At 45.4% G+C, this 12,661-nt stretch overlaps 1 protein-coding gene and 1 non-coding gene across 3 annotated transcripts in view; both read right to left on the bottom strand.

Moving 5' to 3' along the window:
• The window catches only part of ido1 (indoleamine 2,3-dioxygenase 1), a 57,326-nt gene extending 50,904 nt beyond the window's left edge, over positions 1-6,422 (bottom strand). Inside the window, exons 1-2 of one of the 2 annotated variants that reach the window (XM_048522709.2) lie at positions 6,310-6,422; positions 6,055-6,176 (exon numbers count right to left, since the gene is read on the bottom strand). In XM_048522709.2, the coding sequence (XP_048378666.2) occupies positions 6,055-6,153 (99 nt within the window). In that variant the 5' untranslated portion in view covers positions 6,154-6,176; positions 6,310-6,422. Of the gene's footprint in view, positions 1-6,054; positions 6,263-6,309 lie in introns of those variants that run through there. The other variant, XM_048522710.2, reaches the window with a different exon arrangement.
• LOC125448167 (U6 spliceosomal RNA) lies at positions 3,121-3,223 on the bottom strand. Its single transcript, XR_007246662.1, has one exon. It is a non-coding gene; the product is annotated as a U6 spliceosomal RNA (small nuclear RNA).
• Positions 6,423-12,661: the final 6,239 nt, after the last annotated feature.

The raw sequence follows: 12,661 nt of genomic DNA, 5'->3' as shown, positions 1-12,661 counted from the left end.
CTCGATCATGACCCCACAGCCGAGCACCAAACCATCATCTCCAACACCATTCACGACCTCATCACCTCAGGGGACCTCCCACCCACAGCCTCCAACCTCATTGTTCCCCAACCCCGCACGGCCCGTTTCTATCTCCTTCCCAAAATCCACAAACCTGCCTGCCCTGGTTGACCCATCGTCTCAGCCTGCTCCTGCCCCACCGAAGTCATCTCCACCTATCTGGACTCCATTTTCTCCCCTTTGGTCCAGGAACTCCCCACCTACGTCCGTGACACCACCCACGCCCTCCACCTCCTCCAGGACTTCCAATTCCCTGGCCCCCAACACCTCATATTCACCATGGACGTCCAGTCCCTATACACCTGCATTCCGCATGCAGATGGCCTCAAGGCCCTCCGCTTCTTCCTGTCCCGCAGGCCCGACCAGTGCCCCTCCACCGACAGTCTCATCCGCCTAGCTGAACTCGTCCTCACCCTCAACAACTTCTCTTTTGACTCCTCCCACTTCCTACAGACTAAGGGGGTGGCCATGGGCACCCGCATGGGCCCCAGCTATGCCTGCCTCTTTGTAGGTTACGTGGAACAGTCCCTCTTCTGCACCTACACAGGCCCCAAACCCCACCTCTTCCTCTGTTACATTGATGACTGTATCGGCGCCGCCTCTTGCTCCCCAGAGGAGCTCGAACAGTTCATCCACTTCACCAACACCTTCCACCCCAACCTTCAGTTCACCTGGGCCATCTCCAGCACATCCCTCACCTTCCTGGACCTCTCAGTCTCTATCTCAGGCAACCAGCTTGTAACTGATGTCCATTTCAAGCCCACCGACTCCCACAGCTACCTAGAATACACCTCCTCCCACCCACCCTCCTGCAAAAATTCCATCCCCTATTCCCAATTCCTCCGCCTCCGCCGCATCTGCTCCCACGACAAGACATTCCACTCCCGCACATCCCAGATGTCCAAGTTCTTCAAGGACCGCAACTTTCCCCCCACAGTGATCGAGAACGCCCTTGACCGCGTCTCCTGTATTTCCCGCAACACATCCCTCACACCCCGCCCCCGCCACAACCGCCCTAAGAGGATCCCCCTCGTTCTCACACACCACCCTACCAACCTCCGGATACAACGCATCATCCTCCGACACTTTCGCCATTTACAATCCGACCCCACCACCCAAGACATTTTTCCATCCCCACCCCTGTCTGCTTTCCAGAGAGACCACTCTCTCCGTGACTCCCTTGTTCGCTCCACACTGCCCTCCAACCCCACCACACCCGGCACCTTCCCCTGCAACCGCAGGAAATGCTACACTTGCCCCCACACCTCCTCCCTCACCCCTATCCCAGGCCCCAAGATGACATTCCACATTAAGCAGAGGTTCACCTGCACATCTGCCAATGTGGTCTCCTGCATCCACTGTACCCGGTGTGGCTTCCGCTACATTGGGGAAACCAAGCGGAGGCTTGGAGACCGCTTTGCAGAACACCTCCGCTCAGTTCGCAACAAACAACTGCACCTCCCAGTCGCAAACCATTTCCACTCCCCCTCCCATTCTCTAGATGACATGTCCATCATGGGCCTCCTGCACTGCCACAATGATGCCACCCGAAGGTTGCAGGAACAGCAACTCATATTCCACCTGGGAACCCTGCAGCCCAATGGTATTAATGTGGACTTCACCAGTTTCAAAATCTCCCCTTCCCCTACTGCATCCCTAAACCAGCCCAGTTCGTTCCCTCCCGCCACTGCACCACACAACCAGCCCAGCTCTTCCCCTCCACCCACTGCATCCCAAAACCAGTCCAACCTGTCTCTGCCTGCCTAACCGGTTCTTCCTCTCACCCATCGCTTCCTCCCACCCCAAACCGCACCCCCAACTACCTACTAACCTCATCCCACCTCCTTTACCTGTCCGTCTTCCCTGGACTGACCTATCCCCTCCCTACCTCCCCACCTATACTCTCTCCACCTATCTTCTTTACTCTCCATCTTCGGTCCGCCTCCCCCTCTCTCCCTATTTATTCCAGTTCCCTCTCCCCATCCCCCTCTCTGATGAAGGGTCCAGGCCCGAAACGTCAGCTTTTGTGCTCCTGAGATGCTGCTTGGCCTGCTGTGTTCATCCAGCCTCACATTTTATTATCTTGGAGTTTTATAGTAGTTCACTTTTAAATGTATCTGAAGCACAAAACATTGACTGCAGTTCATGTATTGTTTTATTCAACATTGTTTTTTTTTTAAAAGACACAGATAACATGATTAGATCAAAACAGCATATTTGTAGTTTCACAGTTAAAGAGAATGTGGCCCCATTGTATTGATATAGTTTTAAACAAATCAGTCTCACCTAAAGTTGCAGCAATATTCCTGAAAAGTGTAACTTCAAGTGAATCAGATTATCCTCTTGACAGAAATAGAAAAGCTATAGTTTGCATCTTTCTTATCAGAGAAGGTATGATAACATTCAACACTATGTAAAATGCTCTATATTGCAAAATTCTTAGATTGGTAAATATACTAAGCTTCAAAATAGAATAAGTTTAAAAATATAGAAGAAATATGATATCTTTTTCCTCCAATTTCCTCCTACAGTCCAAAGATGTGCAGTTTAGGTGGATCGGCCATGCTAAATTGCCAGTAATGTTCAGGGCTGTGTGGGTTATAGGAGGATGGATCTGGGTGGGATGCTTCAAGAGGTGGTGTGGTCTTGTTGGGCTGAAGGGCCTGTTTCCACACTGTAGGTAATCTAATCTAATCTATTTTCCTAATCAGCCTGTTCAGAGATGTTGCATCAGTGATAATGGGAACTGTAGATGCTGGAGAATCCAAGATAATAAAATGTGAGGCTGGATGAACACAGCAGGCCCAGCAGCATCTCAGGAGCACAAAAGCTGACATTTTGAGCCTAGACCCTTCATCAGATTCATCTGATGGAAGGGTCTAGGCCCGAAACGTCAGCTTTTGTGCTCCTGAGATGCTGCTGGGCCTGCTGTGTTCATCCAGCTTCACATTTTATTATCTTGTTCAGAGATGTTATTTGACACGTGTGGAGCAGGTGGGACTTGAACTCAGACCTCCCAGTTCAAGGGTAGGGCCTCTTCCTCTGTGTCACAAGAAGGCCCACAATATGGAATGCTTCAAAAATTTGCATGTCATCATTGCACAGGGGACAAGCTAATCTTCTCTATTGTTCCAATTTTCATGTGCTGTCTTTAGAGAAGACAGAACAAAAATATATATTCAATCTTCCTGCCATTTCTTTGCACCCCATTGTAATTTGTCTGGCTTCTGACAGTAAAAGACTTACATTTGTCTTTATTAATCTTTTTCTTTTAACATATTTAGGAAAGCTTTTATAGTCAGTTCCTATGATTCCTGCAATTCTAATAAATTTTTCCCCTCTTGATCATATGTTTTGTTTTCTTTGGCTGAATTCTGAAATGTGCCCAGTCCTCAGGCTTGCTGCTCTTTCTGGCAATTTTACATGTCTCCTCTTTGGATTTAGTACTGTCCCTAAATTATTTTGTTAGCCATCTTTCTTCTTTTTTATTTTGCACCATACAGGAATGAATAATAGTTGTAATTCATGAACATGTCCTTTAAACATGAGCCATTGCCCATTGACCATCCAATTCCTTCAATAAAGGTTCTCCTTGAGTCTAAACTTGCTAATTCAGGCCTCATTCCTTGGTTGTTCTTTTTATATAGATTCAGGGATTTAGTTTTGGCTAAATTATCTCACTCTTCATAGAAATGTACAAAATAGGAGCAGGAGTAGGCTGTTTGACCCTTTGAGTTTGCTATGCCATTGATGATGACAATAGCTGATCATCCATCTCAGTACCCTGCTCCTGCTTCGTCCCCAGACTCTTTGATTCCTTTCACCTGAAAAACTTGAAAACATTCGTTGTTTTGGCCTCAATTACTTCTGATGGTAGAGAATTCCACAGGCTCACCACTCTCTGGCTGAAGAAATTTATTTTCAACTCAGTCATAAATGGCTGACTCCCTGGCCATTGGGAACATCCTTCCTCTATTTAACCTATCCATGCCTGTTAGAATTGCATAAATTTCTAAATTCCTAATGAAGAATTCTCGAGTATTATGATTATTCTTCCATAAGGGATTCTTTGCAACAAGATTGTTAATTAATCCTTTCACATTGCACAATACCTAGTCTAGAGTAGCCTATTCGCTGGCTAGTTCCTCAATATATTGGTCCAAAATGTCATCATGTACACACTCCACAAAATCCTCCTTCACAATGCCATAGCTAATTTGCTTCATCCAATCTATTTATAAATGAAAGCGATCATAATAAATAAATTACAATTGTACGCTTACTGCATGCATCTCTGATTTCCTGTTTAATGCCTCCCTTCCATTTCTAGTAGTGTTCTGGGGCCTATAAACAATTCTGAAAGACATTTTCTGCCCTTTGGTGTCTCATATCTGCAGCCATACAGATTTCACATCATGATTTTTAAAGCCAACATCCTTTCGCACTGTTGCACAAAATCTGTCTTCTTTACAATGCTACCCTACCTCCCTTCCTTTATTGTCTGTCTTTTCCACATATCCCTGGATGTTCAGTTTCAGTTGCTGCAGATGCATCTCTGTAATTGTAACGATATTCGAACCATTAATGTCAATTTGCACGACTAATTCTTCTACATTCTTGCGAATGCTCTGTCAATTAAGACAAAGAGCCTGAAGAATTGTCTTTGTAACCTTGCTTGTCATTTTAGTTTTATTTTTTTTCAATGGCCCTGTTCATTCCTCTCCCTTGTTTTCCTTTACCTTCCACTTTTCCTTCTTACATTTGTTTTTTTTACCTCTATCCTCATTCTTCCACCTCTGTCTCCCTGTTTAGGCTCCTATTCCCCCATCCATTCCAGTTTTAAAGGTCTCCAATAGCACTAGCAAGTTCCTCACATTCCCAATGACATTGATCCCTGTTCTGCTCAGATGCAACACATCCTAGTTGTACAGGTCCCACTTTCTCCAGAAACAGTCTCAATGCCCTACAAATGCCTCCATCTTACATCATTTTTTCACCCACTTATTCATTTGGTATATCCAGTTGTTCCTATTCCTGCCAGCACATCACACTGTCTTAATTTGACATTGTACCTTTGAGGCTCTATTTTGTTGTTATTTACATCCTAATTCTCAAAATTCTGCATGTGGGACCTCATCCTTTTTTTTTGGCCTATTGATTCATATCACGACTGCTGGCTGATCATCCTGACCTTTCTCAATGCCCTGTTCACAGACTTCCTTCAGTCTGGTACCAGGGAGGAAACATATCAGCCTGGAGTGTCTTTTGCAGCCACAGAAACAACTATCTGTTCCTTCTACTATTTAATCACCCATCACAATAGCCTTGGCATTCTTCTTCCTCCCATCTTGTACACCAGAGTCATTGACGGTGCCATGAACTTGGTTTCCATTGTTATTCCCTGAGAAGATTACCCCTGCCCCTGACCAGCCTCAACCATTCCCAAAACATATTTGTTATAGAGGAGAACAGCCACAGTAGACCCCTGCACTACCTGCCTTTCTCTGTTCTCCTGATAGTGACACATTTAATTTCTGTCTTTTCAGTCTTTATCTGCAATGAGACCACTTCATTGAATGTTCTGTCCATTATAGTCTCAACTGATGCCCCACAATTAGTCCACCTGCTGCTGCAGCTCGGAAATGTGGTGAAGCAATTGCTGCAGCTGGACATACATCCTGCACATGTGGATACTGGAAATTTTTTTGTGGCACTGCTGGTTGGTTCTCAATGTGATACACCTGTCTCTAAATTCTGCTGTAGATTAATACAATGGATAGGAATTAAAAACACACTCAAATATGCAATGAAAGACTATCATCAATGTTCCCTGTTTACATGCTTGCTGGATTTCTGGAAGAAAAGCCTGCATTTATTTCTTTCAAACATTTGTTTCTATTGTGCACTGCAAGTCTGCACAAGTTCACCAACAGATTGAAGTAGAACATAAAATTTCAGTTCATACCTGACACCAGTCGCAAAAGAAATACATACCAATGGATTCGGTAAAACAAATCCCAACTCTTTTGAAATGTGAAATTCATCCAAGTTTATATAATTTGTGCCTCTTGCCTCCCCTTCTTCTGTATTCATTGCTCAACTGCAAATGGTTCGTGCTGTTTTTACAAGAAAGACAATTATTCAGCAATGTTCTGTCAGTCTTGTTTTCAGATCTCTTTTAGCCACAGTCAGAGCAGTCAGCAGAAACAGTTCCAAATATAACAAAGTAGGACAAACATTGGACTTTACCTTCGATCTAGAACTGGTTGATTTAGAATGGCCAATCAGCAGTTTCGAAGTTTTGTGAAATGAGTGGTGAAATGCAAAATTCACCGAGGGCAGTATCACGGAACAGACAAACAGTATTTACTGTTTCAGGAGATAAATTAAATCAAAAGCTCCATGAGATAAGAAACCAGAGATAAGTCAGCGCATCCAGTAGAACTGACACGAAGCCGCAGTTGTCTCCTGTATTACTACATTCCAGTGACTATTTAATCTCCAGAAACTAGCCCTAAGAAATGCATAAACTAAACTTGGTATACCAGTTTTCTGTCACAAGCTTTACATCTTTTCCGAAATGACATTCATAATAAATCAGATGTTACTTTTTTGAGAGGAGGTGTGTCAGGTCACATGTTATGGTTTTATCTGCTGTGATACAGACTATAGAACAGTACGCAGCACAAGACCAGGCCCTTTAACCCACGATGTTGAGCCGAACATGACGCCAAATTAAACTAATCCCTTCTGCCTGCCCTCAGGCAATATCCCTCCATTCCTTGCATATTCATGTGCTTATCTATAAGTACCTTAAACGCCCCTATCAGCCCTGCCATCAGCACATTCCAGACTCCTTCCACTCTCTGTGTAAAAAGACTGCCGTCTCCTTTGAACTTCCCGCCCCCCTCACCTTAAATGCATGCTCCCTAGTAATGGATACGTCAACTCTGGGAAAAGGATTTTGACTGCCAACCCTATCTTGCACCTCATAAATTTATAGACTTATGGTGTATTAGCTTTCATTAATAGAGGGATTGAGTTCAAGAGCTGTGAAGTTATGCTCCAGCTATACAAAACCCTGGTTCGACCGTAACATGTGACCTGACACACCACCTCTCGAAAAAGTAACATGTGACTTTTTATGAATGTCATTTCAGAAAAGATATAAAGCTTGTGACAGAAAACTGGTATAATAAGTTTAGTTGTTATACCAGTTGGCCGTATAGCCCATACCTTCTCATCCAGGCAACATGCTGGTAAACCTCTTCTGCACCCACTCCAAACTCTCCAGTGTATCCAGTTCTGGTTGCCTCATTGCAGGAAAGATGAGGAAGCATTGGAAAATGTGCAGAGGAAATTTACCAGGATGTTGCCTGGAATGGGGGGAAGGTCTTATGAGGAAAAATTGAGAGAGCTGGGGCTTTTCTCTTTAGAACAACGAAGGATACACAGTGACTTGATAGAGATGTACAAAGTGATCAGAGGTATAGATAGCTTGGATAGCCAGAGGCTTTTTCCTCGTGTGGAGATAGCTATTTCAAGGAGGCGTAGCTTTCAAGTGAGTGTAGGTAGATGTAGGGGAGATGTCAGAGGTAGGTTCTTTACTCAGAGAGTGGTGGGGGCGTGGAATGCATTGCCAGAGAGGGCAGTGGAGTTGGCCTCATTAGGGGCATTTGAGTGGCTATTAGGTGAGCATATGGATGATAGTATACAGGAGGGGAGGAGGTTAGATAGACCTTAGGTTTAGAGATTTTGAAACTGGTGAAGTCCACATTTCAAAATCTCCCCTTCCCCCACCGCATCCCTAAACCAGCCCAGTTCGTCCCCTCCCCCCACTGCACCACACAACCAGCCCAGCTTTTCTCCTCCACCCACTGCATCCCAAAACCAGTCCAACCTGTCTCTGCCTCCCTAACCTGTTCTTCCTCTCACCCATCCCTTCCTCCCACCCCAAACCGCACCCCCATCTACCTACTAACCTCATCCCACCTCCTTGACCTGTCCGTCTTCCCTGGACTGACCTATCCCCTCCTCCCTACCTCTCCACCTATACTCTCTCCACCTATCTTCTTTTCTCTCCATCTTCGGTCCGCCTCCCCCTCTCTCCCTATTTATTCCAGAACCCTCACCCCATCCCCCTCTCTGATGAAGGGTCTAGGACCGAAACGTCAGCTTTTGTGCTCCTGAGATGCTGCTTGGCCTGCTGTGTTCATCCAGCCTCACATTTTATTATCCTGCCTAATACTGATATAAGTTATCCTCCCCCAATTTAGTACCTTCTGTCAAGGTCCTGATTTATCCTTATTTGTAGCTGTCTTAAAACTTAAGGAGTTGTGATCACTGTCTCCAAAATGCTCTCACTGAAAGGTCAGCCATCTGGCCCGCTCATTATGTAGTACAATGTCCAGTACGACCCTCCTGTAGTTGGACTATCCACATACTGTTTCAAGAAACCCCCAAATTCTGCCCTAGCTCAGGCTCTTGCTCTAAGAGAATCACAGTCAATATTGGGAAATTTAAAGTTACCCACTGTGACAACCTTGTTGTTTTTGCATTTTTCCATAAGATGCTTACATATTTGTTCCTCAATGTCCTAGTGGCTGTTGGTGGGGGCCTATCATGCAATCCTTTCAGAATGTTTGCACCCATCTTATTTTTGAGTTCTACCCATGTTGCATCAACGGATGAGCCATTCAATCTGCCCTCATTGAGTGCAGGTGTGACATCCTCTTTAATTAGTAATGCAACCCCACCTCCTCTTGTACAGGTCACCCCTGCCCCAGAAGAGGTCCCAACGATCCAAAACACTGAAACTCTGCCCCCTGTACCAATTACTTAGCCATGCATTCATCAGTCCTATTTTTCTATTACTAGCCTCACTGGCATTTGACACTGGTATTAACCCAAACATTACTTCGCTGGAGGTCCTGCTTTTCAGCCTCTTTCCTAACTCCCTGTACTCACACCACAGGACCTCATCCATTCACTGTGCAACTTGCCGGGGTGGGTGGGGGGCTGCCCAAAGCACAATTCAAACTACCCTGTGATTCTTATCAATGCAGCTGATGCTGAAAGTTGAATGGGAAATCTGCCCGGTCAACGTAATAGTTGAACAAAAAGACCAAGCTTTGAGGTCTTAGATGCAGGACATGAGCCTTGCTACAGGAGGTGGATGGGAAGAAGTTCCTTACCCACAGGAGGTAGAGGAGGAGGTTCTCTGGACAAACACTGTGAAGATACAGAGAGCAGAGGGCTGTGGCAATCACTGCAAGTACATGATGACATAAAGAAATTGTCAATGATGAACATCATTTCTTGATCTCAGATTTGCAACTGTCAGATCGGATACTGACACAGTGTGTATTTTAGAGGTCACATGGAAGTGCGGCACATACATAATGAATTAGAGTTACCAGTCAGGAGTTGTCTGAAGTGAGGTCTCCTTCAATTGCGTCATTTGGTGGTGCACTATGAGTTTGGGTTGAGGAGAAGGCAAAGGCATGGTAGTCTTCAGGCTTACACTTTAAAATAACACTATTTATCATACATTAAGAGTAAATATCACACTACATGACAATCATAGATATATCAGGCTATGATCTAATAGTTACAGTAGTTAAGGATAAATCTAAAATCTTCAAGTGTTCATATGACTTTATGACTAATATGATGCTGTCTATGCTGCGGTCTGTGTCTGGTGCGGACTTTTAGACTCTCTGAAGTTCTCAGGTCCTAGCTCCACCCACATATAGCTATGTATGTTCAGGTGATGTGCATCTCTGTGGCATCATTAGAAGATAGCTCAAGTGAATGAATATCCTTACACAATGTAGCAGAAGGGAAAGTACCACATATACCTGATCCCAGAGGAGAGAACGATACAAACATTTTGCTTCTGATGACTTGGATGAGGATTTTGATGGACTGGCATACATAAAAATGCTTGATGAGCATACACAGTTAAACGTTTGTGTACAGGCAGGTCTGTTGTCTCTGTCGGATCAAAAAGGAGCTTGGTACAGGGCCAACTTGGCACAGGACTCTCAACCAGTTTGCCCAAACTGCTGCCATCTGTGTTGAGGTAGTGCAGTTCATGGTTTGACCCACTCGAGAGATTGTGTAAGGCTTTCTATAGCACCCCCTCCTCCTGAAGTCAACAGCCTTTTGCACCTTTAATCAGTCATTGGGGTAACATGGCAAAGGGGCAATAGACCAGATAGAGGCATCCAGAAGACAGGCACCAAAGGATTTATTAGAGGTGAGAATATGACTTTTGAGATGGAATATTGGGTGGTTTGAATGACACCTTTGTTTGGAGTATTGTTTTATAGTCGTTCTGATTCCACATTAAAGTGAAGAGGATGCTGTCATCATCAGTAACAGAGGGTAGACATGGTTTGGACCGTTGATGAATTGGGAATTGGGATTTTGCTGAAGACTACTTCAGTTGAATCAGCTGGTAAAGGTTTTGATATTTATCTCTTCCCTTCCTCATGACTGTGAGTGACCCATCAAATAGAACTGGTAAGGACACACCTCTCATTACCGTTGTATTTGATTGAGTGGACTGTGACCATTTGTAACACAGTAAGTGTGAGAGGGTTTGTTCAGAGCAGTGCAAGCAGTGGGGATCTTCATGATCTGTTTACTAGGTAGTTACTAAGTGAATAACCCCTGTAACCCAGAAGACACCTTGTGGTTTAAGTTGGTGTCTCACATACTCATGACAGAGCAGACTGCCACAGAACAAAGGTGTCATGACATCTGCGACTTTCACCTGCGATTATAACCTGAGCCCTTGTTGCACACCATTTGCAAAGTGAACATAATGTAAAATTTGGTGATAATCAATTATGATTGTGTAGTCTCTTGTAACACCGAGCATGAAAATAAGAGGTCGTCTAATATTTTTGCAAGATGTTTAGCAGCATTACCATTGCTAAATTCCTTACATTCAACAAAGTAATCAAATTAGGCAATGCTTTAAAACCAAAAACCTGAGTTTTCAGCCCAATTCATACAAAAGACTGACATACAAACAAATACAGTTAAGGCAGAAATAAAACAAAATAAACTGGCCAGATTACTGGGGTAATGGGAACTGCAGATGCTGGAGAATCCAAGATAAAAAAGTGTGGGGCTGGATGAACACAGCATCTTAGGAGCACAAAAGTTGACGTTTCGGGCCGAAACCCTTCATCAGAAAAGGGGGATGGGGAGAGGATTCTGAAATAAATAGGGAGAGAGGGGGAGGCGGACTGAAGATGGATAGAGGAGAAGATAGGTGGAGAGGAGAGTATGGGTGGGGTGGTTAGGGAGGGGATAGGTCAGTCTGGGGAGGACAGTCAGGTCAAGGGGGCGTGATGAGGTTAGTAGGCAGGAAATGGAGGTCCGGCTTGAGGTGGGAGGAGGGAACAGGTGAGAGGAAGAACAGGTTAGGCAGGCTGGTTTTGGGATGCAGTTGGGGGAGGGGAGATTTTGAAGCTGGTGAAATCCACATTGATACCATTCCATCTCAGGCAACCATCTACAAACCAATGTCCATTTCAAGCCCTCTGACTCCCACAGCTACCTGGAATACACCACCTCCCACCCACCTTCCTGCAAAAATTCCATCCCCTATTCCCAATTCCTTTGCCTCCACTGCATCTGCTCCCAGGATGAGGCATTCCACTCCCGCACATCCCAGATGTCCTCATTCTTCAAGGACCGCAACTTCGCCCCCTGCAGTGGTCGAGAACACCCTTGACAGTGTCTCCTGCATTTCCTGCACCTCATCCCTCACATCCCGTCCCCGCAATAATGACCAAAAGAGAATCCCCCTCATCCTCACATATCACCCCATCAACCTCCGGATACAACATATCATCCTCCGACACTTCTGCCATTTACAATCCGACCCCATCATTAAAGACATTTTTCCATCTCCACCCTTGTCTGCCTTCTGGGGAGACCACTCTCCATGACTCCCTTGTCCATTCCACACTCCCCTCCAACCCCACCACATCCAGCACTTTCCCCTGCAACCACAGGAAGTGCTACACCTGCCCCTACACCACCTCCCTCATCCTCATCCCAGGCCGCAAGATGACTTTCCACATCAAGCAGATGTTCACCTGCACATCCGCCAATGTGGTATACTGCATTCGCTGTACATGGCATGGCTACCTCTACATTGGTCCCCAAGCCTCTGCTTGGTTTCCCCACTTTGCAGAACACCTATGCTCGGTTCGCAGTAAACAACTGCACCTCCCAGTCGTGAACCATTTCAACTCCCCCTCCCATTCCTTAGACGACATGTCCATCCTGGGCCTCATGCAGTGCCATAATGATGCCAGCCGTAGGTTGCAGGAACAGCAACTCACATTCCGCTTGGGAACCTTGCTGCCCAATGGTATCAATGTGGATTTCACCAGCTTCAAAATCTCCCCTCCCCCCACTGCATCCCAAAACTAGCCCAGCTCATCCCCGCCTGCCTAACCTGTCCTTCCTCTCACCTATCCCCTCCTCCCACCTCAAGACGCACCTCCATTTCCTACCTAACCTCATCCCGCCCCCTTGACCTGTTCGTCCTCCCCGGACTGACCTAACCCTTCCC

This window comes from Stegostoma tigrinum, chromosome 40 (genome assembly GCF_030684315.1).
Source record: "Stegostoma tigrinum isolate sSteTig4 chromosome 40, sSteTig4.hap1, whole genome shotgun sequence".
Taxonomy (NCBI): Eukaryota; Metazoa; Chordata; class Chondrichthyes; order Orectolobiformes; family Stegostomatidae; genus Stegostoma; species Stegostoma tigrinum.
Note: the sequence above shows the minus strand (reverse complement) of the source record. Positions and strands in the feature narration are given on the sequence as shown.